The 26,638-nt window shown below is 44.0% G+C and overlaps 2 protein-coding genes across 2 annotated transcripts in view; one reads left to right on the forward strand and one right to left on the reverse strand.

Annotated features, from left to right (window-relative positions):
* Positions 1-26,638, forward strand: part of rbfox3a (RNA binding fox-1 homolog 3a) — a 417,847-nt gene that overhangs the window by 74,983 nt on the left and 316,226 nt on the right. The gene's annotated exons all lie outside the window — the stretch shown is intronic.
* Positions 22,917-24,368, reverse strand: LOC141758800 (uncharacterized). The gene has a single exon (XM_074620484.1). It carries the CDS (start codon positions 24,071-24,073, stop codon positions 23,102-23,104), a length of 972 nt encoding a protein of 323 aa, XP_074476585.1. The 5' UTR covers positions 24,074-24,368; the 3' UTR covers positions 22,917-23,101.

The raw sequence follows: 26,638 nt of genomic DNA on the forward strand, positions 1-26,638 counted from the left end.
TAAAGAGCACCCCCGGCATTCTAATGCCTCATGCTGAAGGTCTGTGCCGTGGAGCTCTGCCCCGTTCTCCACTCACTCTTCTACAAATCTTACAGGACCTCAACAATTCCCACCCTCTGGAAAACATCCACTATCATACCGGTGCCAAAGCAATCCCGCCCCTCAGAACTCACTGGTCACTATTGGCCAGTTGCCTGTATCTCAATGATCATTGAATGCCTTGAAAAGCTGGTGCTGAACACCATCCCTCCAGTTGTCAGTCTACAGCTGGACCACCACCAGTTTGCCTACAAGGCCGAGAGGGGAAACAAGGATGCTGTAGCATGTCTCCTCCTTCCCCTGCTATGACCCCTCACCGGGAAACGTTGTTAGAATCCTCTTTATTGACTTCAGTTCTGCATTCAACACTGTGCAGCATTATCAGATGGTAAAGACACTCCAGCACCTCAACATCCCCCCACTTGTCATCCACTGGACACACAACTTCCTCAGTAACAGACCACAGGCTGTAAGGGTCGGCACAGCAACATCTCCAACCATCATCACCAACACCAGAGCCCCACAACGCCGTGTCCTCAGCCCCTTCCTCTACACTGGAGGTGCAGTGGTGCCTGGAGAAGTGGGTATACCGTTGAGCAAAGGATAAACGGCCTGCGTTATAAACAGTGACTTGTTAGACCACTTTTGCGTGATTAGTTCACCCAAACATGGGCCAGTAGTATTTGCACATTGCTACTTAATTTGTGCTGCTTGACTTTAGGGTGTGAGGATCATTAAACCTAGCCACAGAAGAGGTGAACATTTTGCGGTCAAAACTGGCCCACAGATTATAGGCTGAGACAAGTACATAATTATGGATTTTGAGCGAACTATTCCTTAGTCTATCCAAATATTCTCTCTCCTATGGGCCAGTAGTTTCTTTTGTGAACTGTCTCTTGGAAAAGAAATTGAATTGCAACAGATAGTGTAGGCCAGCGTGTGCCACCATTATGAAATGAACATTATTTGTCATGGGGCAGTTTGCGAATATAACTGGTTCTACACAGGAAGGCCTAATGCTTGAGGATGTATTCAAGATGAGGCAAACATGATGTTTCAGTCAGAGATCAGTTTATTTTTAATAAACATACAAATATCATCATCAAAGTATTCAAAAATATATATCCAAAACAATATGTTAATAAAAATAACACTATTTGGTTAACAATGAACAAAATATTTTTGTTTTGTGTTTCTTTTCTTGCATCTTTAAACTACGTCACCACACTGCTGAGCGTTTACTGTTCCCACAGACGGGTTTACACTGTTAATGGAATGCCCGGTGTGTCTCATACTCATACTAACAGGTGCCTTGTGCGTCGGTATCAGAGCCTCGGTGTTTGACGCCCTGGGGATGAGAACGGGCTGTTACTGCTGCCTTTTGCATATCATTCTTTCCCACCATCTTCTCCTTTTCTCTTACCACTTTCTCTGCCATGTTTTTCTTTTTTCTACTCCTTGATTTCTCTTCCCCTCTCTCCACTTTTTTTGTTACTTCTTCAACCCCTCCATCTCCATTCATCCGTCTCCCTTTTCATTCTCCTTCTGTCCTGCAGCTACAATAGCAATGAGATCTTTTGCATTAAGGCCCTGACTGGCTTGGCTAAATGGGGCAGTGTGCAATTAGTTTTGCGAGTACTTATCTCATTAAAGTAAATGAATTATTGATTTAACGACACTCATGCTTTTAGAGGCAGGCAAGCTGCTTTTATGACTCTCTCTGTTGTTTGAAAGGACACTGTCAATCTCAGCATGGCAAAATCCCTCCTCTCATTTCAACTGTCTGTCCTTGTTTCTCTTATAGCCAGTTTCCCATCTTCAGTCTCTTATCATCTGTCAGATCACTTTCTTTTCCCTCATTGGATAAAAACTCTTACCATCATCACATCATCATCATCATCATCATTATCATCATTATCAACATCACTAGTTTCCTGATGCTTGTGAACAGGTAGTATTGTGAGTTGAATGTACAATATGTCCATTCAGTATCTGTAACCGCTTATCCTATTCAGGGTGTGTGTGTGTGTGTGTGTTTGGGGGGGGGGGGTGCTGTAGCCGATCCCAGCTGACATTGCGTGAAGGTGGGTACACACAGGTCTCCAGACTATCACAGGGCTGACACATAGAGATAGACCACCATATGAACGCTCATATTCACACCTACGGGACATTTAGAGTCAACGATGAACCTAACTTGCATGTCTTTGGACCGTGGGAGGAAACCTGAGCACCCGGAGAAACCCTATGCTAACACGGGGAGAACATGCTAACTCCACACAGAAGGACCCCAAGCCGGGTCTGGACCCGGGACCCTCTCGCTGTGAGGCAGGAGTACTAACCACTGCACCACCACCGCCCCTATGTACAATTTAAAGTATAATAATCGTAATGACCATCAAATTGATTAAGCTCAGAGTCATGCTAGGGTCCACTGTTACACTTAGGGGCTGTTTGATATCGCATATTGCATACTATTCATACTCAGTAGGACATAATATTGAGTATGTAGTGCATTCCGACTGCGTATGGATTTTGTGTTCCCAGATGTATACTACATTAGCAAGACTTTGTATGAGACGTGAGCTTACTGCAAGTAAAATGTTTTCAGAAACATCTTGTAGGTGGTCAGTACTGTCCAATTCAACTTGGCTAAGTTGAGGCATATAAGATCATACCTAACAACAGAGGCAGCCAACATCTTCTAACACATAACGTAATGTTATGGTCATTGCCATTTAGTACAACAGTACAATTAATTTAATTCTGATTTAAACATTTTGCAGATGCTTGCCTCATCTTTAAGGTTTTGCATGGGTTTGCACCTTCCACACTGAGTCAGTTCATAATGAAGAAGGATAGTAGCGGCAGGGCAACAAGGGCAGCTACCAGAGGGGACTGTGTTGTACAATACAGATGTAGCAAGCTTGGGCTTCTCAGTCTTCTCAGTCAGAGCCACCCACTACTGGAACAGCCTTCCTATTGAATGGGGAGAGAGCACTAATTACCTAACCTTTAAACATCTTAAGAGAGCTTAAAGCAAACCAGACCTGCAGTCATGAGTAATCATACTGCCGCATCTCTGGCACTGCCGTTACCTCCTCTCATTGTTTTTATATACTGTATCTGCTACTTTTGTAATGTATTTGAATGTATCGTATCATATTGTGTTGTATTGTGCTGCACTGTGGTGCGTGCTGAAGCATTGTGTAAATAATAATTGTTGATAATTATTTGTATTAACCTGCCCAGGGACTACAGATGGAAATTAGCTCTCTAACTAACTCTGGCAAATTTACATCAAGGTAGAAACTGAAAATGTTGATTTATGTTCACGGTCCCTGGTAAATAAATGAATACAAATATATTTTTCCATAATCTACTGTGAGGTTCTAATGGATACTTTTGGTTTCCGTGACATGATCACAGTGAAGAAACTACAAGGGACTTGATATTTCTTGAAATTAATGAGCTATCAGCATTTTGGTAAATTTCTGCCGTGGCCTTGACAAACGCCACTAACCATTGTTTCATTCAACACCAACTAAAAACTACCTTCCTCACTCTGCCCCATCTACCCTCTCTCCATGGAACTTTTTGAGGAGATGGAGGGGTGATGGGAGGTTGATCCGCATTGTGCCCGAGGGGTAGATGGAGATCGTGGGATTGGTGGTGGAGCTCTGTAGCCCCCCTTGATCCTCCTCAGAGGGTCCCTGACAAGCCTAGCTCCTGGGCTGCTCTGCACCTCCACTAATCACCCTCACTGGAGATGGTAACCTGTAATCAGCACTTTTTCTGTCAGCAAGTCAGTCAGTCACGCTACAAGAGACTGCAGGGACCAGGGAGGGGAGGCAACGGCTGAAATGGCTTAGAAGGCAAAGTCAGTGCACAGTTTTTAGTCATTTGGAAGCAGAAGACAGGTCACCTGCAACAAAGAACCCTCTTATCAACTGGTTTAACTCAGTCTCAAAATATACTTTTACTTAAATTATTGTACCCTTATGTCATCTGCATGGCAGAGACGTTAAGAGTGGCTAATTTACTGTGGAAGGACTTGTTGTGTATGCACTGCCATTCAGTGTCATTACTTTGGTTAATGTCTTCCTACCAACTTTCTTGCTCACAATGCAAACTAGTATTTTCAAACCACATTTGATGCACAAAAAAATGATTAGTTTTGTGGCATTTTTAACATTGATTTTTCCACCATAGAATCAACAGCATAATGCAAGTAGTGAATGTTAACTCTTAGCTGAAGACTTTCAACTTAAATATTGGCTAGTTCAAATAAATAGCATGCTTTGACACAAATTTCTACACCAGAAATTAAATAATAATAACGCACAAGCAGAGCACTTTACTGGACTCTATGGATAATACTCTCCTCCAATCACGAGCATGCAATCGCCCACTGAGATTTGCATAAACGTAGACGGCCAATCAGGACGTGCCTACCCAAATACTGGATATTGCGGATCCCAGAGTATATAAGGCAGCGTCCCTAGCTGTTAACCATCCCACGCCCTCTTCAGCGAGCGGCGGAAGAACAGCAGGGCCCCCTTGGTAGAGGGCTCCGCTTGTGCTAAACAAACACAAGGCTTTCATCCAGGAGACTGCTGTTTGTGTCCCGTACGTTACGTTTTACTTTCACTTTACAATCAGCTGTTCGTTTGTGTCTTGTGTTTACAACCCCAAGTCACATTTTCACTTTACAAACGTAGTTTTAAGCCCAATCATGTACTTTTTTCCTAAACCTAACCAAGCGGTTTTGTTGCCTAAACCTAAAGTGACGCCAAGGGACATGACAAAACGGTAGTATGTGACAAGTTGGGATCAGAACATGTTGGCAGTATAAAGCAGGAGATTTCAAACTATGTGGTTATGTTGCCTAAACCTAAGCAAGTGTTTTTAGTTTATTCACAATATTAAGCACGTGTTTACTGCAACCGAAAAGTGCAGCCGAGTGGTCTGACAAAGCGCCAGTATGTGACAAGTTGGGATGAGAACATGTTGGTGGTTCTCAACTTTTTTCATGTCAAGGACCCCTAAATTGATACACATTAGGTCGCGGATCCCTATTTGATAAGATTTTGCTTAAGGGACATCCATCTGCAAAGATATAGGGTGTTAGATATGATTATGACCAGAATTCTATAGTTATCAGCTACAGTTGAGAAGATAACGGTGGAGAAAGTGAAACCTATGATAGGAATAGTAACTCTTATGACTCTTTCTCACATCGGGCTTACTTCTAAAGTAAATTAAATAGTGAAAAAAAAAATTATTTCCCATTTTTATGGGGACCCCATGGAACTGCCTCAAAGGCCCCTGGTGGTCCGCAGACACCTAGTTGAGAACTACTGGAGGACGCAGGAGCTGTTAGGTAGACAGTGTCTGCCCCCACATTTTTTGTGTGCATTGGAGCCACTTAGTGGAACTTCTATGTCTATGTGGCAAACAGAGTGACGAGAATCAGGAAGTCTTCTCGCGCAAATCAGTGGCACTACATCAGCATCATAATCCTGCAGATCATGGATCTAGGTCTCTCCCAGCCACTCTTCTGAAAGACAGCAACTGGTTTTCAGGTCCAACTTTTCTGACAAGACCTGAGATGGATGAGTTTCAAAAGCCAGAGATATCTGACCTCCTACATCCAGAGACTGATGTAGAAGTACGTCCTCAAGTTTCAACCTATGCTACAAAAGCTACAGGTGGACTTCTTGGCTCACAACAGTTTGGAAGATTCTCCAGCTGGAAATCACTTACCCGTGCAACAGCCAGGCTCATCCAAAAGGCCAGAGCCTTCTCCAGAACTTCAGACCGTAACCAGAGAAACGATGAACTCCTTCAAGACCTCTTCAGAGAGGAAATGAAAAACCTCTCAAAGGGTGAAGAAGTCTCAAGACACAGTCCACTCAAGAGCTTGGACCCCATCATTGATGACAATGGTTTTCGAGAGTCGGAGGCCGAACATCGTCGGCAGACATGTCCTGGGATGAAAAGCATCCAATCATTCTTCCCAAGAACCATCATGTCTCTACCCTGCTGGTCTTTCTTCTTCCTCGTGTCCAGCCATCTTCTATATCACGTCTTTCCAGTGGTTGGCGCAGGCGAGCGCAGCGGCGTTATGTTCGGCCAGGTCATCTTTGGTGCATTGTGGAGCTTGGCTACATCTCATGATGTGTTCCATGGTTTGGGATTCGCCACACACACATGCATCTGAAGTTTTTATTTTCCATTTCTTCATGGACACCTTGCAGCGTCCTTGAAGAAATGGACATCCCAAGGTTGATCGTGGCCGGTAGCGAGGCATTCATCTGGGGTGATGCTTCCCTCCATCCATTGGGTTGTCTGGCTGACAACGCTGCTCCACTGGTTCTGCCATTCAGTAATCCTGGCATCAGTTGGGGTGTTCTCCAGAACTTCAGTGGTGTCCAGGAAACTGCTCCTGGAGCTGAGCCGTTTCTGGGCAGCGGGGTGCTCATGAAGTGAGTGCCGGTTGTCATTGGCCTGCTTTGTGTGCTCGGCTTTTGTGATGACTGCTCTCCGAATGTCAGGGGGAGCGATGCCAGAGAGGGCATAAAGGCAGTGTACGGGGGTTGTTTTGATGCACCCAGTTACTATCCTGCAGGTATCGTTGAGGATAGGGTCTATTTTACGTGCATGGCACATTCTGCTCCATGCTGGGCAGGCATATTCGGCGGTGGAGAAGCACAAGGCTAGTGCCGATGTATACAATGTACTTGGGTGAGCCCCCCACTTTGAGTTTGTTAGTTATCGTAGAAGGCTGTTCCTGGTGGAGACCTTGGCTCTCATCTTTTGGATGTGTGACTTGTAACTAACCATGCTGGTAAGACTAAGACTACCATGAACAGGTTGCCCACCAAGGTCGACACTTCACTGAAGGTGCAGTTCGGACAGCTGGACTGTGGATAACAGGAAGTAAGGGATTGGTGTCAAGAGTGATACACAAATGTGTGACCTGCAAAAGAATGAGAGGAAAGCTAGAAGAACAAAAAAATATCTGACTTACATGTGGATATTACCTTGATGCCCCTCTGAAAATCCTATGCCATTTTACTGTCAATACGATTTTTAGACACCAATGTCTTACGTTGGTATTCTAAATTCTTATGCTGGGTTCACACTGGACGCGATTTCCGTAAATGCACCTTCCGCACCCTTTCGGCACTCATGGGTTGTTCACACAAGACGCGCTGCGCTGTGGAGCTCTGCGGCCTGCTTGTGACTTTCAGTGATAGTTTGGCCGTCTCTGTGTGCCGCGTGCGAATCTGGCAAGACAACACAATGATAATCCATTATAAAACATATAAATGATATATGATATAAATGATCTGATTCTGATAAATGATAAAATATGCATCCCACACACTTCCCCCCCTCTCTCCCTGACGTTCTCCCAGAGTTTCAATTCCCCTCATCCCTCCCCAATCAAATCTCAAAATCCATCCACCATATTTATTAGAAATAGCCTTGTGTCAATGCTGTTTGTGATCATGTGTTTTAAATTACGTACTTATTCCACATATTTGTCAGTTGTGTCTATACAGAGAGCTCGAGAGACGAGCGCACACACACAGACACACACACACACACACACACACACACACACACACAGAAGGAGACAGACAGAAGAGAAGCAGAATCGCTGGTTGACCGGTGCGGAGAAATGTGCTTCTGGTTTGAACAGCCGGCTTCGGCTCACGTGACGATTGACAGCACAGCGCTTCCGCATCCAGTGTGAACGTGGCGTTACTGGGCAACATCAAGTGAAATGCTGCGCACATAACCAGTGGTGGGTTTCATTTTGAGCCTGGTATGACCTACTGGAAAACCGGGCTTTTTATGACGATAGTTTGACAGCGAGTGCGGTTGCGCCGTGTTCCGGCTGCGATGTGGCCGTCGAGCCGAAGGTGGCCACTCACAGTGCTTGTGATGTGATTCCAACTGATGCGCGGTGCATTTCAGAAGCGTCCCAGACTCCCAGAGCTTGGTTTTAAGAAGACAAGGAGAGTACTCTTTTTTTAAGTTATTACACTATACGCTGAATTTATTACAGTAATCAGCCTTTATTTTTGTCAAGTTTATAATGTAATAATGTTCTCATAATGTAATAACTTACTGTATTACATTATGGACAAAGCTGTTATTATGTTATGCACTCAAGCTTTTATTACATTATGTGCTGATTATTACATTATGAGTTGCTAGACACGTGTCTGTGGACGGCTTCCATGCTATGGGGACAGACAGGAATTGCAGGGACAGGCTGTGAGGACAGGCTGTGTGGACAGGCTGTGTGGACAGACTGTGAGGACAGGCTGCGTGGAGTCCCCCAGCACATCTTTAACCTGAGCCTGAGTCTGGGGAGGGTTACTGTGATTGGAAGACATCCTGCCTGGTTTCTGTGCCCTAGCGCTTCAGTCGACTACAGACCGGTGGCATTGTCCTCCCACATGATGGAAAGGCTGATCCTGTCACTCCTACAGTTGAATCATCATGGACCCCCTTCTGTTTGCATCCAAAGTGGCAGACACCATCATCTTCCTGCTTTACTGTGCCTATGCTCACCTGGATGGGCCTGGTAGCACCTCGACAGTCGTGTTCTTTCATTTCTCCGGTGCGTTCAACACCATTCTGCCCTGCTGACGAGGATGCAGGTAGATGCTCCCCTGGTGTCCTGGATTGTGGACTGACTGGTCGGCCACACTATGGGCCACTGGGCTAAGAACACAGAGGAGATGGGCCAGAGCCAACTCTACTTCCTGTAAAGGCTTGAGTCATTCAATGTCTGCAGTACCATGCTGAGGTTGTCAGGGCTAGTCTCTTTGCTGCTGTGTGCTGGTGCAGCAGGATGAGGAGAGTCATCAGGAAAGCTGGCTCTGTCCTTTGATTTGTGTGTGTATATAAACCACTCAAATCACGGTTCACCATGCCCAAGAACTTCGTAGCAACTCTGAGATTATGAGACTCAACTGATTAATATTACATTTTGAATTTTTCCTGTTTTTATCAAATTGGATGTCATCCTAAATTGAATAATTTAATTGAAAAGAAGGTTGAATTCTGATAGTAAAAATAACTATGTGATATCTGAAGATGAGTTTCATCACTCCTTCACATTTCACAACAATTCCTGGGTTTATGATTCATATTTTTGAGTTATTAATTATAGATACATATTAATTAATGATTGATTATTAATCTGTTCAATGCAATAATGCTACATAATCATGAGCATTACAGATAAATAAAGTTCCATCTTATCTAATTTTAAATGGTTTTCGTTGTTATATTGATTTTGACAAACAATGATGAGCTTTATACATACCATACTTTGTGTGTGTGTGTGTGTGTGTGTGTGTGTGTGTGTGTGTGTGTGTGTGTGTTCGTGTGTGTGCGCGTGTGCGTGTGTGTATGTGTATGTGTGTGTTCGCTCTCTTCCCCTGACCCTGATTCTGAAAATGAGTTACAGTAGAAGTTTGCCCTGAGCAGGTATCTGACCTTTGACCCCCTGTCTACTCCTTCCTCTCACCTCCCCTCCACTCACTGGGACCCCTACTGGAATCCAAGGCTTTCCTATTTGCAATTAACCTCCCCCACAGGGCAGACTCCTACACACACCTGTGGTGATTAGCCAGCGCTAATGGCTCTCTAGTACCCACTAAATACTCTCATAACTCATGAGAAGACTTTGTGACCCTGCACTGACTCACAGCCTGGGGATCATGAATCAAACAGAAGCGTGGAAATAAGCAGCTCTGCCTTGATTGTTAATCAGGTGGAACTCTGCTCACTCCGACGGCAGCAGCTAACAAACAAGATGATAATAAGCAGAGCAGCGGAATGTGGGGGAAACTGCACTTATGTATTATGTATCGTGTGCACGTGTTTACATGATGCAGTTATGGAATATAATATTGTGATTCTGGTGATTGCCGTCTTTTCTCTTGACCCCTCCACAAGAAGGTCAAAGGTCATGGTCTAGAGCAGCCGTAGATCTGGTGGGATGGAGAATCTTGCTCAAGAACCCTTCTGCAGAGGGGAAGCAACAAACCACACACACAATACCAGCACACCACTGTGTTTGTTTTAATGTGGAGAAGACATCTTCTCAAGCCCTTCCTCAGGTAAAGACGTGAACATGCACATGCATTCATTCATGGTTAGCTTCTGATGGCATGCCATGCCTTCATCTCCTGATTAGTGAATCCAGTCCAGTCTGAATCTCACAAGTGTGATTCCAAAAGTGCTATTTGAAAACCATGTATCATGTAACAGTGGAAGACGAGAGGCCAGGGATGTTTAGTCCCACCTGAATCTCCTGCTGTAGCTTCAGTTATTATCCTGCTATGAGCAGAGTCATGAGGGGTGTGGCTGCGGTAGAAGAACACAGTTGCAGCAGTAGGGATGTCACGATAACTTTGGTATCAGGTCGATGCCAACATTTTAAAAAAGTGATAGTACTCTTTTTCTACAGTACTGAAGGTACCGTACGATGCCTGTAATGGTCGTTGGTAGGGATGTGACAGTGAGGAAAATGTTCCCACCGGTTAATAAACTTGTGACAACACCGTTGTCACTGATTCCACCGGACATTTTACAAGAAAGATGACGGTCAACATGTGCAGAGCGCTGACTCTGATCTTTACTGTCGGGTGGCGGTGTGTCTGGCCTCTCCGGGAGAGCTTTTGCTGTGGGGCTCCGCTGCGGGGGTCTACCTGGCGCCGCTGCTCCGTGCACACCGGCTGTGACGGCTCCATCGCGGCGATTACCTCATTAACGTTATGGTTCCCTTATAGCATTGGGATTAAACGTGAAATATTGCCAAATAGGTGCGTTTGCTTTTCCCTTCGACAATAAATCCTCTGCCTCCTGCTTCTACTCCTGCTACTCTGAGCTGACGGACCAGATGCGTTCACGGTCAGTATGTAGTGTCCGTCGTCTGACTATCGATTGATAACATGCCGCTGATACGCCAAAATGAACCAAATGGGTCAATTATTTTTATTTATTACTTAAAGGCCACATGCCTCTGTTTTTTGTAATGTTCAAATGTTTTTAATAAAAGAGTACGTGTTGAATTACAGTACATGGGATTTATTGTTGTTGTTGTTTTTGTTTTTTTTACCGTGGTATCGAATTGGTATTGAGAATCGTGGAAATTCACTGGTATTGGTATCGATTACTAGATTTCTGATATCGTGACATCCCTAGGCAGCAGACCTGGGATCAGCAGACCACCAGCCTCTTAAAAGAATCTGCATGAAAAAATAAATTAAATTATAGAAATTGCAGTAACTCGATGAACGTATCCAAATATAACGGAGTAAAAGTAAAGATTTATCGCTAAAACTCTACTCAAGCAAGAGTATGCTGCATTAAAGTTTTACTCAAGTACATACAGCTGATCAATTATTACTCATCTCTGCAACTAACCTTCAAAAAGCATTACCATTATACATTAAAATGCCCTGTTTAGATGCTTCAAATTAGTTCTTAAACCTTACGTTCCCCCTAGTGGCCAAAAAAATGATCTATGCAGCTGTAAAGGTTCTCCATTAACACCAGGACCACCAGGCTCTTAAGGGGTACTGTTTCCTCCAGATCCCATGCCAAAGAGGGTCTGTATCCTTTTGTCCATGCTGATGGACCATTAACGCCCCATCAAATCAAATCAAATCAAATCAATTTATTTTTGTATAGCGTCAAATCACAACAGAAGTTATCTCAAGACGCTTTATATATAGAGCAGGTCTATGACAGTACACCATAGTTTAGAGACCCAACAGGATCCACCAAGCGCACTGTGGCCAGGAAAAACTCCCCGATTACTGGGAAGAAACCTGGAGCAGAACCGGGCGCAGGGCGGGCGGCCATCTGCCGAGACCGGCTGGGGGGATAGATAGATAGATAGAGTGAGAGAGTGAGAGAGAGTGAGAGAGAGAGAGAGAGAGAGAGAGAGAGAGAGAGAGAGAGAGAGAGAGAGAGAGAGAAGCAGCCACAATAGCAGTCTAGCAGCTGTAATAGCTAATACAAGTAGGGCTGATAACACAAAACCAATAGTGGTGGATGGAAAGAGTGATAATACAACTATCGGAAAGCCAGCACTGTCCAGCATCTGTCCTCAGTACGTCCATGTGTGTTGGTGTGGGACGTCCCTGCGATCGATGCCCGTGCGTTGGTTCCTGCAGCATCAGCATGCTTGCTGGGAGCTCTTGATGTCTTTGGCAGTGATTGAGAAGTGTTATTCTCCAGGCTGCCACATTGTCACTAGGTGTTGGAAATCCCTCGTTAGCATTGGTAGTCCCTCGTACAGACGTAGTTAATTAGGGATGGTAGCAGTTGGTGTCAAGCAGGCACCGACGCGGCAGCAGATGCAGCCACAATACCGGAGACCACCAAGATCCAGGTGAAACCCTGCTCCAAGTGTGCCCATGCTCCAGGTATAACCTCGCTCCCGGTGTGATCCCGCTCCAGGTATGACCTCACTCCAGGTGTGACCCCGCTCCACGGTTAGCTGCGAGACAAGGAGGCACAAGGACTCCCGGGAAGGAATGAAGTTAGTAACAACATGGACATGGGACATGAGTATATACAGAAGGAGAGGGGAGCTCAGTGTGTCATAGGAAGTTCCTTATGACAGTGTGTCATAGGAAGTCCCCCGGCAGTCTATGCCTATAGCAGCTTAAGTATAAGCGTTATCAAAGAGGAAAGTCTTTAGCCTACTCTTAAATGTAGAGACGGTGTCTGCCTCCCGGACTGAAACTGGGAGCTGGTTCCAGAGAAGAGGAGCTTGATAGCTGAAGGCTCTGGCTCCCATTCTACTTTTGGAGACTCTAGGAACCTCAAGTAACCCTGCATTCTGTGAGCGCAGTGCTCTAGTGGGGTAGTAGGGTACTATGAGCTCTTTAAGATATGATGGGGCCTGACCGTTTAGCGCTTTGTAGGTGAGGAGGACGATTTTAAAATCTATTCTGGATTTTACAGGCAGCCAGTGCAGAGAAGCTAATCCAGGCGTAATATGATCTCTTTTTCTAGTTCTAGTCAGTACACGTGCTGCAGCATTCTGGATCAACTGGAGAGTCTTAAGAGACTTATTGGAGCAGCCTGATAATAAGGAATTGCAGTAATCGAGTCTAGAGGTAACAAATGCATGGACTAATTTTTCTGCATCATTTTGACACAGGATGTGCCTGATCTTCGCAATGTTACGTAGATGAAAGAAGGCAGTCCGTGAGGTTTGTTTTATGTGAGAGTTAAAGGACATATCATGGTCGAAGACAACTCCCAGATTCCTTACGGTGGTGCTGGAGGCCAGGGCAATGCCATCTAAAGTAACTATATCATTAGATAATTTGTTTCGGAGGTGCTCAGGGCCAAGTACAATAACTTCAGTTTTGTCTGAGTTTAACATCAGGAAATTGCAGGTCATCCAGGTTTTTATGTCCTTAAGGCATGCTTGAAGTTTAGTTAACTGGTTTGTTTCGTCTGGCTTGATTGATAGATATAATTGGGTATCATCTGCATAACAATGAAAGTTTATGGAGTGTTTTCTAATAACATTGCCTAAGGGAAGCATATATAAGGTAAATAGAATTGGTCCAAGTACAGAACCCTGTGGAACTCCGTGACTAACTTTGGCGTACATGGAGGACTCATCGTTGACATGTACAAACTGAGATCGATCTGATAAATAGGACTTAAACCAACTTAGTGCAGTTCCTTTAATGCCAATTAAATGTTCCAGTCTTTGTAATAGGATGTCATGATCAATGGTGTCGAAAGCAGCACTGAGATCTAGCAAGACAAGTACAGAGACAAGTCCTTTGTCCGATGCCATTAAAAGGTCATTTGTAATTTTCACTAGTGCTGTCTCTGTGCTATGGTGCACTCTAAATCCTGACTTATAATCTTCGAATAAATGATTGTTCTGTAGAAAGTCACACAGCTGACTGGCAACTACTTTCTCGAGTATTTTGGAGGTAAAGGGAAGGTTAGATATAGGTCTATAGTTGGCTAGGACCTCTGGATCAAGAGTGGGCTTTTTAAGAAGAGGTTTAATTACAGCTACTTTAAAGGACTGTGGTACATAGCCTGTTAGTAAAGACACATTGATCATATCCAGTAAAGAGGTGCTAACTAGAGGTAAAACTTCTTTTAGCAGTCTAGTTGGAATAGGGTCTAGGAGACAGGTAGATGATTTAGATGAGGAGATCAGTGAGGTTAATTTGTGGAGATCGATAGGAGAAAGCAGTCTAAATATATATCAGGTTGTACAGCTGTTTCTAAGGTTCCTAAGTTTGAGGATAAATTGGTACCAGTTGACGGTAGGAGGTGATTAATTTAGTCTCTAATAGTTATGATTTTATCATTAAAGAAACTCATAAAGTCACTACTACTGAGGGTTGTAGGAATACATGGCTCAATAGAGCTGTGGCTTTCTGTCAGCCTGGCTACAGTGCTGAATAGAAACCTAGGGTTGTTCTTATTTTTCTCTATTAATGATGAGTAATGGGCTGCTCTGGCATCACAGAGAGCCTTCCTATATGTTTTAAGACTATCTTGCCAGACTAAATGAGATTCTTCCTGTTTGGTGGAACGCCATATCCTTTCCAGTTTCCTCGATGCTTGCTTTAGTTTGCGTGTTTGAGGGTTATACCATGGAGCTGACTTCCTTTGTTTTACTAACTTCTTTTTTAGAGGGGCAACAGAATCAAGTGTGACTCGCAGTGAGTCTGTAGCACTATCTACAAGATGATCAATTTGGGTAGGGCTAAAATTAACATACGAGTCCTCTGTTATATTGAGACATGGTATTGAATTTAATGCTGATGGAATCACTTCCTTAAATTTAGCTACAACACTATCGGATAGACATCTAGTGTACACACTTTTATCTAATGGTGTATAGTCTAGTAATAAGAATTCAAAAGTGATTAAATAATGGTCTGATAAAAGAGAGTTCTGTGGAAAAACAATTAAATGTTCAATTTCAACGCCATATGACATAACAAGGTCGAGGGTGTGGTTAAAGCGGTGAGTGGGTTTATGCACGTTCTGCGAGAAACCAATTGAATCTAATAAAGAGATAAACGCAGTACTGAGGCTATCATTATCAACGTCCACATGAATATTAAAATCACCTACTATAATGACTTTATCTGTTTTCAGGACTAAGTTTGATAGAAACTCTGAGAATTCAGATAGAAATTCAGAATATGGGCCTGGAGCGCGGTACACTATAACAAATAAAATTGGCTGTAGTGCTTTCCAGGTTGGGTGTGAAAGACTAAGAACAAGGCTTTCAAATGAGTTATAATTTAGTTTAGTTTTAGGGTTTATTAATAGGCTTGAGTCGAAGATGGCTGCAACTCCACCTCCTCGGCCGGTGTCTCGAGGAATGTGAGTATTAATATGACTCGGGGGAGTGGATTCGTTTAGGCTGACATATTCTTCCTGACACAGCCAGGTTTCGGTAAGACAAAATAAATCAATGTGATTATCTGATATTAAATCATTTACTAGTAGAGCTTTAGATGACAGAGATCTGATATTTAAGAGTCCACATTTAATTCTCCTGTTTTGTTGCTTTATTGCAGTGCTAGTGTTGCAACCTAGAAATATTTTATAATTTACATTTTATTGACCTAGAATAGATTTAAGTTATCTAAGAAGAAATATACACTACACTACACTATTATCTGATTTATGTTATTATCACGAGGTCAAAGTTCAGAGTGATGTGATGTCATCAGTCAGCGCAATGTTATTATTGGAAAAGGTCAAGGTTCAGGCGGTGATGATGTCATCAGCCAGCGCAGTAGCGATTAGGGAACGTGCTTGATGTTTTACATATGTGTGCGAGCGGTTCTGATTGCTTCGTGTAAAAGATAACTTCAACAGAACTGGGAAGAATAAAAGTTGCCAAAAGGAAGACGGAGTCATGTGTCTTTAAGGGTGCAACATAAACTTGGTGTTTCCGCCCGGTTGGAGTTCATCACGAAGCAAGACAAGTCATGAGCCACAACACAGTAAGAGTTAGCGTTAGCTGCTAGCCAAGCAGACCGACGTCGTCAATACCGCAGTGCTCCAAACGAAGCAGGGGAGGTAAAAGTTTGCCATCATGTCCAAAGCACAACAGATGTCGCCTGATTGGGAGAATGTTGTGGGAGAGATAGAGGAAAAGTTACTGACACTGACAGCATCGGAGTTGAATGACTTATGCGCAGCACTCGGTCTAACTGTGGATAAGAGTGACAAAGACTTTCCTCGTAAGCTGAGGAGGCATATTCTCCAGCATCTGGAAGGGGAAGATGTTACTTCACGAGAGGACGAAGGAATGTCTGTATTACTGCACTTAAATGACAAGATTGACGAACTAAAAGAGGAATATGGCGATAGTGATGAGTCCATGCCTCAACAAGTATTGCAAGAGCACCGCCCTGTGGACGAAAATGGTATTGCACCCACTAACTCAGATACACAAAGAAAAAGTGTTTCTGCCCCCAATGCAAAGGAAGAAGCCTCTGATGCTAGTCAAAATGTTGCTTATGTCCATCCACTGTACAGAAGGGAATTAAAAATAATTGGACAAATTGGAGAACCAAATCAAAAGGATAAATTAGCATACACCAGTTTGGAAAGACAAATTCAAAGGGCATTGAAAAAAGGATATGACGAGGGAGAAGTTGTCGAAGCTGTCATTCAAGCCATCGCTCCAGGAACGAAACTGAAGAGTTATCTTGAAAGTAGAGTTGATTTAACACTACAATCTCTCAGACAGATATTACGGACTCATTACATTGAGAAGGATGCTACTGAGCTGTACCACTCCCTCACACGCGCCGTTCAGGAGCCAAGAGAAACACCCATTCAGTTTTTGGTACGAGCCATGGATCTGAGACAACAAGTTGTCTTTGCTTCAGAAAGAGCTAAGTCTGGTTTGCAGTACAGTTCAGCGCTAATCCAAAATCAGTTCCTCCAAACAGTAATTACTGGCCTCCATGATGACGCCATACGAGCAGATATAAAGCCATACTTACAAGATCCTGAGGTTACAGATGAAGTCCTTTTGGAGAAGATGACGGCTGCATACAGTCTCGAGATGGAAAGAAAGAACAAGTTGTCAGCCGCATCAAAAGCAAAGATGATTAAAGTGGCAGCAATTACTGAAGAAAATGAGGAAACTGAAAAGGAAAGCTATGTGCACAAACCAAACAGCAAGGACAAACACAAGGAAACAAACAAACGTGATACACTGATGGAAAAGGTTGACCAAGGCAACAAAGCCATATGTGACGCGATCCAGAACCTCACCACTCAAATTGCAAGTCTTCACCAAACCCCTAAGCCTCAACCCATGAGAGTGAGTGAACAGCCAAACCGAAAATATCGACCACAGCCAAAGACTGCAAACAGCAGACAGTGTCAGAACTGTCAGGTATCCAACCCTGATGGAAGGTGTAATCACTGTTTTAAGTGCGGCAGCGCCGAACACTGGGCATCGGGTTGTAGAATGAAAAATGTCGCAGCCAGCACAAATAAAATCGAAATCCTGCATCATTCTGCAGAAAACACAGACAAAGTGGATCTGTTCAGCCTTCGAGCACCCCTCACTGGTAAGCAAAAGCAAACAGCCAAGCTGGTAGGGAAGAGATGTCTAGTTCGAGCCTCTCTGGGAGGAGTTGACACTACAATACTGTGGGACACTGGGTCACAGGTATCAATAGTGGGATTGAACTGGAAAGGAAAATACCTGCCAGACACTGAGGTGAGACCAGTGACAGAGCTGCTTGAAGAAGGAGCATTGGAGCTCTCAGCTGCAAATGGAACAGACATTCCGTATGAAGGATGGATGGAAATTGAATTCACCCTGTCCAAAAATGCTGTGGCTGGAATGAGTGACAAACCTGTTCTGGTCCCAATACTGGTTTCCAGCAGTGACATGGAACGCCCCATCATTGGCTTTAATGTGATCGAAGAACTAGCACTCACAAACGACACAGGTGGAGATTGCATGCCATCTGGTCACATGGTAAAGAGACTGTGCTCAGCACTAGAGATAGGACACAAAACTGCAAGAGCTGTTTTATCTGTTTTAAAAAAACAAAAGACTGTAAGCCAACCCCACATAGCCAGAGTAGGCAGACGATCAGTGACCATCCCAAAGAACAAAGTGATGACAGTGCAGTGCGGCTGGCTAAATAAGAGTGTGTGGAGTACGTCACATGTAGTGTTGGAGCCGAACCAGGAGGCACCATGGCCAACAGGCCTAGCCATTAGAGACCAGTTAATCGAGCTCCCTCCAGAAGATAATTGTCAAATTGAGTTGACTGTTGAAAACATGACTGACAATGATATCACGCTTTGCAGTCGCACTACACTTGGCTGGTTGCACAGTGTTGATGCCATCTACCCATTGCAGACAAAGCCTACTGAGGGTGAGAAACCTCAGACATCAGACAGCAGTGTTGCCCCGCCTGTGCAGCAGTCCAGCAGCGAGTCACAAGGTGAGCGCTGGGACCCACCTGTGGACCTGAGTCATCTGCCAGACGACCAACGGCAACAGGTACAGCAAATGCTCAGAGAAGAGTGTGACGTTTTTGCAAAGCATGATTGGGATACAGGGTGCATTAGAGACTTGGAGATGGACATACAGTTAAAAGACAATGTGCCCGTACAAAGAACATACAATGCAATCCCTAAACATCTCTACCAGGAAGTGAAAACACACATACAGGACTTACTGAACCAAGGCTGGATCCAGAAATCCTGTTCTTCATATTCCTCACCTGTAGTATGCGTCAGGAAGAAAGATGGGAGTCTTCGCTTGTGCATAGACTACAGGCTGCTGAACGGGAAAACACTGCCTGACCGTCATCCAATTCCGAGGATACAGGAGATCTTGGAAAACCTGGGAGGCAACTCCTGGTTCACGGTGTTAGACCAGGGGAAGGCTTACCACCAGGGCTTCATGAGCGAGAAAAGCAGACCCTACACCGCATTCATAACACCATGGGGACTTTATGAATGGGTGAGGATCCCATTTGGGCTTACAAATGCGCCCGCAGCTTTTCAGCGCTATATGGAGGGATGCCTGGGAGACCTCAGGGATGAAGTTTGTGTCCCGTATTTGGATGATGTCCTGGTATTTAGCGCCAGCTTTGAGCAACACATCCAAAATGTGAAACAGGTGCTGCAACGACAAAGAGAGTGTGGTATAAAGTTGAGGCCGAAGAAATGTGACTTTTTCAAAAGTGAGGTCTGTTATGTGGGTCGAGTTATCTCTGCAGAGGGATACAAAATGAATCCCAAAGAGGTGGAAGCGGTTCAAGCACTGAAGCACGAGACACCAACCACTGTGAGAGAAGTGAGAAAACTGATGGGTTTCCTCAGTTACTACAGATCCTATGTACCAGACTTCTCCAGGACAGCCAAACCCCTGTACGAACTGTTAGCAAAGCCCAAGTCTGAACAGAAGCAAGGCCAAAAGAAAAAGGGGGCTAGCCGCAAATCTGCTCAGTTGCCACCGTCTCATCCAGTCCAGTGGACAGCGATTCACCAAGAGATAGTGAACAAACTTGCAGATCAGCTGACAAACCCTCCAGTGATGGCATATCCAGATCTAGAGAAACCCTTAGTACTCCATGTGGATGCCTCAGAAGAGGGCCTAGGTGCAGTTTTGTACCAGCGGCAAGAGGGTGTTCTTAGAGTCATAGGATATGGATCAAGGACATTGTCAGCGGCAGAAAGGAACTACAAGATGCATTCTGGCAAATTAGAATTCCTGGCACTGAAATGGGCCATAACAGAGCGTTTTCGTGATTATCTGTTTCATGCGCCCCACTTTACTGTGTACAGTGACAATAATCCCCTGACATATGTCACTAAGTCAGCGAAACTCAATGCAGCTGGACACCGTTGGGTGGCAGAGTTGGCGGATTATAGGTTCACACTCAAATACAGGCCTGGAACAGCAAATCGAGATGCAGATTTCTTGTCACGGAGACCAAAGCCCATTGAAGAGATCATGCAGGAATGTACAGAGGAATGTCAACAGGAAGCTGTTGAATGCATCGGGAAAGCTCTGGAGAGAGATGGAACAGGAGATGTTAATTGGATCTCTGCTGTCACCTGTAATGTCGACGCACTGCCAGAGGGGTGTAATATCTCAGAGCCAATTCAGCCTCTTGCATTGGAAGACATCAGAGCTGCCCAAAATGCAGACTTAGCCACAAGCAGAGTTTTGGCCCTGAAAAGAACACATGCCTTCTTGAAGCACAAAGACAAGCTGGCAGAAAATGAAGCCGTCAGACAGCTTCTTAGAGAGTGGCCCCGTCTGCAGATCGATGGTGGCTCTTGCTAGAGAACGCTTCTTCTGGCCTAAAATGAGACAGGAAATGGAACACTACGTCACTCAAGTGTGTCGCTGCATAAAAAGAAAAAAACCGAACAGAGTAACCAGGACACCTATCCAGAGCATTGAGACCTCTGCACCGTTTGAGATGATCTCCATTGACTATGTACACTTGGACAAGTGTAAGGGAGGTGAGGAGTATATACTGGTAGTTGTGGATCACTTCACCAAATATGCACAGGCCTATGCAACAAGAGACAAGTCTGGGAAGACCGCAGCCAGAAAACTCTTTGATGACTTCATTATGCGTTTTGGTTTCCCGTCCAAGATTCACCACGACCAGGGAAAAGAGTTTGAAAATACTCTCTTTCGCAAGCTCCAAGACTACTGTGGTATTCGCCATTCACGCACCTCCCCATATCACCCTCAAGGTAATCCTGCAGAACGCTTCAACAGAACGCTGCTAGGAATGTTGCGCACACTTGAAGAGTCTCAGAAGTCAAGGTGGAAAGAGCACCTAAACAAAGTGGTCCACGCTTATAACTCAACTGTGCATGAAGCGACAGGATTTTCGCCATTCTTCCTCCTCTTTGGTCGTGAACCAACCTTGCCTGTTGATCTAATGTTTCCAAAAAAAAGAGAAGAAAGGAACCAGTCACAGGTTGGCTACGCAGAGAAGTGGAGAGAAGTTATGCAAGAAGCCTATACTATTGCGATGCAGAATATGAAGAAAAGCGCAAGGAGAGGACAGAAAAACTACAATCAGCGCACATGGAGTTCTGCCCTTGAGCTAGGTGACCATGTCCTGGTGAGAAACCTCACGCCCAGAGGGGGTACTGGGAAACTGCGTAGCTACTGGGAAGACATGATTCATGTTGTCAAGGAAAGAAAAGGCCCTGAGAGTCCAGTATATGTGGTCGAACCATTGCAAGGAACAGGGAGAAGACGTGTGTTACATCGTAACCTACTCCTGCCATGTCCCTACCTGGTTGAAGAGCCAGAGGTTCATGATTCCAACCTGAAAGAGAGAAGCAACAGAAACAAAGCAAAACCGAGAACAAGAGGAAATCATAAAGCCACACATGATACTTACCTGACAGACACAGACAGCTCCAGTGAAGAGGAATATCACTTGTGGACAGCAGTGAGACATGCTGATCCGCTCCTTAATGCAGAAGCAGGAGAATTCTGTCCTAGGAGGGAGACATCCAGAGACAAGCCTGAGAGGACATTCATGCCAGAGGAGCATCCTGAGGAGGAACACCCTGAAGAGGAGCACGTGGAGGAGAAACATAGCATGGAGAAAGAGGCTGATGCCCCAGCTGTTGAATCTGAGAGTGAGCAGAGTGATGCTGAAACATGGAGGGACAGGCCAAGGAGAGTCAGACAGCCCAGGTGTGTTTACACCTATGATCAGCTAGGCCAGCCGACCTTTCAACAGTTGAAGACCTGCTCTGTCAGTGTGAAAAGGCCCTCAGGAACCAGCCATGATCCCTCTACCAGATCATCATTCATGTATCCTTTTTATCATGAATAGATATAAAAGAAAACACAGAGACATTTTATAAGTTAGTTTATCTTTGTTCATGGTGATGTTGTGGTATTAAAAACACATATTGTAGAATGTAGAAACAGGTAATCTGAACATTTATTTAAGTAATAAGTACAGAAATAGGTCACTATCCTAGTTTAAGTTAAGACAGTAGTGAAGTATACAAACAGTACTGACAGTAACAGTTGTGTGTACACTTACAGTATAGACTTAATGAAAGCATGGCTTTGAAATATGTAGACGCATGATATCGGGTGTGTATGGTATTTTCCTTGTCCCTTTACGAAGATTGGGGGGCCCACCAAATCTTCGATGGACTATTCACCCTTCAATACTAATGGACTATGAACACTTAGTCTTGTATTGTTGCCATGAGAGACTTTTGCCAAGGAAAAAGAAGAGAAAGAAATACTGAGAGATAGTATAGCCTAACCACCCTGTAATGTGTAATGTGTGTGATAATACTTACCTGTTTACCCACCTTCTACCAAATGTTCCATTGTTGAGACGATGTTGATGAATATGGTCAAAAGATAGAAAAGAAAATGTATGGCAACATTTTTTTTTAGTGGGGGAGGGTGTTGCAACCTAGAAATATTTTATAATTTACATTTTATTGACCTAGAATAGATTTAAGTTATCTAAGAAGAAATATACACTACACTACACTATTATCTGATTTATGTTATTATCACGAGGTCAAAGTTCAGAGTGATGTGATGTCATCAGTCAGCGCAATGTTATTATTGGAAAAGGTCAAGGTTCAGGCGGTGATGATGTCATCAGCCAGCGCAGTAGCGATTAGGGAACGTGCTTGATGTTTTACATATGTGTGCGAGCGGTTCTGATTGCTTCGTGTAAAAGATAACTTCAACAGAACTGGGAAGAATAAAAGTTGCCAAAAGGAAGACGGAGTCATGTGTCTTTAAGGGTGCAACACTAGTGTTAGATTTTATTAGATTATTATGTTTAACTCCTCTTCTGTTTACTTTTGATTTAATTAATTTAGGTGGGGCAGACACAGTCTCAGTTAGGTTTGGGGTTAAGCTATGGGTGGGTAACTGCTCTAATGGAAGCGCAGAGAAGTGTGTAAGACTACAGCTCTGCGTCCTGGAATGACCCCTGGTTTGTCATGGATTTGTTCCACCAACAATCTTGGTCAGATTTCTGGATAAGAGAGCCGCACCATCCAAAGTAGGATGAATGCCGTCTCTCCTAATCAGACCAGGAATTCCCCAGAAAGGGTTCCAATTGTCAATGAAGCCCACATCGTTTGCTGGACACCACCACGACAGCCAGCTGTGGAATGACTTCATGCGGCTATACATGTCGTCACTGGTCAAGTTGGGCAGGCGACCAGAGAAAACTACGGAGTCCGACATTGTTTTTGCGTATGCACACACCGATTGGACATTAACTTTAGTGACCTCCGATCGACGTAACCGGGTGTCATTACCGCCGACGTGAATAACAATCTTACTGTATTTACGTTTATCCTTAGCCAGCAGTTTCAAAACAGATTCAATGTCGCCCGCTCTGGTCCCCGGGATGCAATTAACTATGGCAGCTGACTTCGCTAACTTCACGTTCCGCAAAATGGAGCTGCCGATAACCAGAGTTGGTTTCTCAGCGGGTGTGTCGCTGAGAGGGGAATATCTGTTAGAAACGTGAAGTGGTTGGTGGTTAACCGTGGGCTTCAGGGTACGACTATGCGTCCTTCGGACAGTCACCCAGCCTCCCGGCTGCTCGGGGGTTGCCGGGGGACGGCTAGCAGAAGCTAAGCTTGGCCGGTCTGCACCGGCTAGGGGCTGGCTAACTACAGAAGAAGCTAAAGCTAAAGTGCAGAACCGGGCTTCTAACTCGTTAACCCTCGCCTCCAATGCAGCGAATGCACTACACCTAATACATGTACCACTAGCTCTAAAGGAGGCAGAGGAATAACTAAACATAAGACACACAGAGCAGGGGAGAGCAGGAGAGGGAGAGAGAACAGGAGAGCAGGAGAGAGCAGGAGAAGGAGAGAGAACAGGAGAGAGAACAGGAGAGCAGGAGAGAGCAGGAGAAGGAGAGAGAACAGGAGAGCAGGAGAGAGGAGAAGCCATCGCTAACGGCTAAGCTACTGCTAAGCTACTGTTATGCTACGATACGATAGCCCAGCTAGCGTTAGCCGAGCTGAATATGTGTGGTTAAGTCTCTAAAGAGGAGCGAGTTGTGAGTGCTTAAGCAGAACTAGTGTAGATATAAATGTAGCGGGTAATTATCCGCTGTAATGAAGAGTATATAACTATATTGCCCTGGATGTGCTAGAGCAGCTACAGAACACAGCAGCACACAGAAAGACAGGCAACCGGAAATGAGGCAATACGCTTACCGTAAGCACGTCAGCACGTCATCACGTCATCAGTCTCTTTCTCTTTAGCGCATTGTGACGACTGATAACGATAAAACTGGGATACTCTTAGCAGTGTAAAATGTGCTATTTTCATATGATATCTATTTTTAGAAAACCTATTCTCACACTGCCACCCAATGCAGTAATAGGTCATGGCGAAGCAAAAGTACCGGAACAAACTGTTGATTTTGAATTCTAAATACCAACAAATATGGATTGAAGCAGAATATTTCATTAGACAAAAACATGTTGTGAATTTTTTTAATGGTTTCATCCATCTTTTTTCAATACATTGTGACTTTTGGACTGAAGACTGAGACAGTTACAGAGAGAGGATGGAGCGCCGTGTTGCTTGCTGTGAGAGAGAGAGAAGGTGGACTGCACGCCATGTTTCTGTAAGTTATTAATAATATTAATATTAATTTCAACATTATGAATGAAGTGTCAAACTATTCGTCACAGTTCTAATTATATATGTAGAGTCCACAACTTTAAAAGTTAGACCAAAAGTATGATTATTTTCACTTCCAATTCTGATATTTGACACATAATATAATGAATACTGAGGGCCCACATAGCTTAGTGGGATTAGAAGTGATTAGAAGTGCATATGAATGAATATTGATGTGCAAATAAGTTTCTATGTTCATTGTCTCAATGCGCTTATGGCACAGCTGATACGGCGTTATGACCACCTGAGGGTGGGTGCTACGCTTGAGGCCACAGAAATGCTCATTTAGCACCATTAAACTTTGTTTGTAGCTATGTACCATTTTCATAATTCTGTTGTCTTATGCATACTATTTGTTTGAATTCCCTGCTTGCATTAATTGATAGAACGTGACATTTCTCTTGATGGATGATTCAAGTTTGTTAGAATCTGGTTGTTTTGATCAATATGTCATGATGGAAGCTCCACACCTGGATAACGTGTTGAGACCTGAGCCAGCTCCAGTCGCTGATGAAGAGATGCATTTGAAAGCTCCGATAACCTAAGAAGTGGTCCTTTTGAGTCAAGATTATTTTGTTACATAAAATGTGGATCTTATTTTCATTGTTCCAATCATTGTAGTCACTAAGTTAATTGCTGAGATGTGAGAATGCAGCAACTTCACTACAAACAAGTTCACCAGATGAAGGGACACGAGCAGCCAGACGATCAGACTGGTTGGAAAAAAAACTCCCAAACTTGTTTGAATGAGAAAACAAAGAACAACAAAAAATGATCTACCAACTTGTCCGTAGTAAACATCCACCAGTTTACTTCCGGCTACAACTTTGAACTGCTGTACTTACTGAATGAACTGAGACATTAGAAATGTTCAAGTTTGACTTAAAGCTGTAGTAGGTGATATTGGAGCAAATATGATTAAAAAAGTGTTTTTTATAAAACGGGCGCTATACCGTGGCAGTAGTGCATGAGACAGGTAACCTGGAAAAAATCATGTGCCTCTGTGTCCTCCGGTGCTTCTAACGGCATCTGCAAGATTTCACAGACCGGAGGAAAACAAGCAGTAAGAGCTGATCTGAGGTCTGCTGTCCAGCTGCCGTCTATGAGCAGCTGTCAATCACTCGTGAACTCTGACCAAACGGTCAAACTAGGCCGCGCTGATCAAATATGAATCAATATTCTGAATCAATATTACTGTAATATCTATTTCTCTCCTCAGATGTTCTCAGAATCATCTTGTAGTGTAATGTTTAGCTGTAAAATGAGAAAGTTTGTGACGCCGCCGCCATTGTGAAATCTGGTGAAGGAATGCCAAGTTCTGGTCACATGACCGGAGCACAGCCAATAGGAACGCTCTCTCTCTCTGAAATGACCTGTAATTGGTCAAAGTCTCATGTTCGTCATGTTCTAAAGCCTGAAAACAGAGCCATGAGGAGGAACAGAAGTCTAGTTTTCTCTCGGAACACTTGAATTATAATATGCTGAAAGGTTATTATGGGATTTTTGCCCAATGATACCAAAAATATACTGACTACTGAAGCTTTAACTCTTAAATAAAGAGGTTAAGATAATCTGGATAAAGGGTTGGCTTCTTTACAACCTGTCTGATGTCTGAATGCTTGTTGGGTTCTTGCTCCGACTTCATCATACGATTTTGTGGTGTTTTTAGGGGTCAGCAATTATTTTGTCGAGTTCAGCGTTGTTTTCAACTGATTGAAATTTTGGACAAAAAGTTTCAAGTTGCAATAGACCGGAATTATCCTGGAATACTGCAAAGGAAGAGAAGAGAGTTGTGACCGTGTTGGCTTTCCGTGGCCTGCAAGC

Source organism: Sebastes fasciatus, chromosome 20, assembly GCF_043250625.1.
Source record: "Sebastes fasciatus isolate fSebFas1 chromosome 20, fSebFas1.pri, whole genome shotgun sequence".
Lineage (NCBI taxonomy): Eukaryota > Metazoa > Chordata > Actinopteri > Perciformes > Sebastidae > Sebastes > Sebastes fasciatus.

Excerpts from the sequence above, each read along its gene's own strand:
- LOC141758800 (XM_074620484.1), bottom strand. The coding sequence starts at position 24,073 with ATGGCTTCTCCTCTCTCCTGCTCTCCTGTTCTCTCTCCTTCTCCTGCT.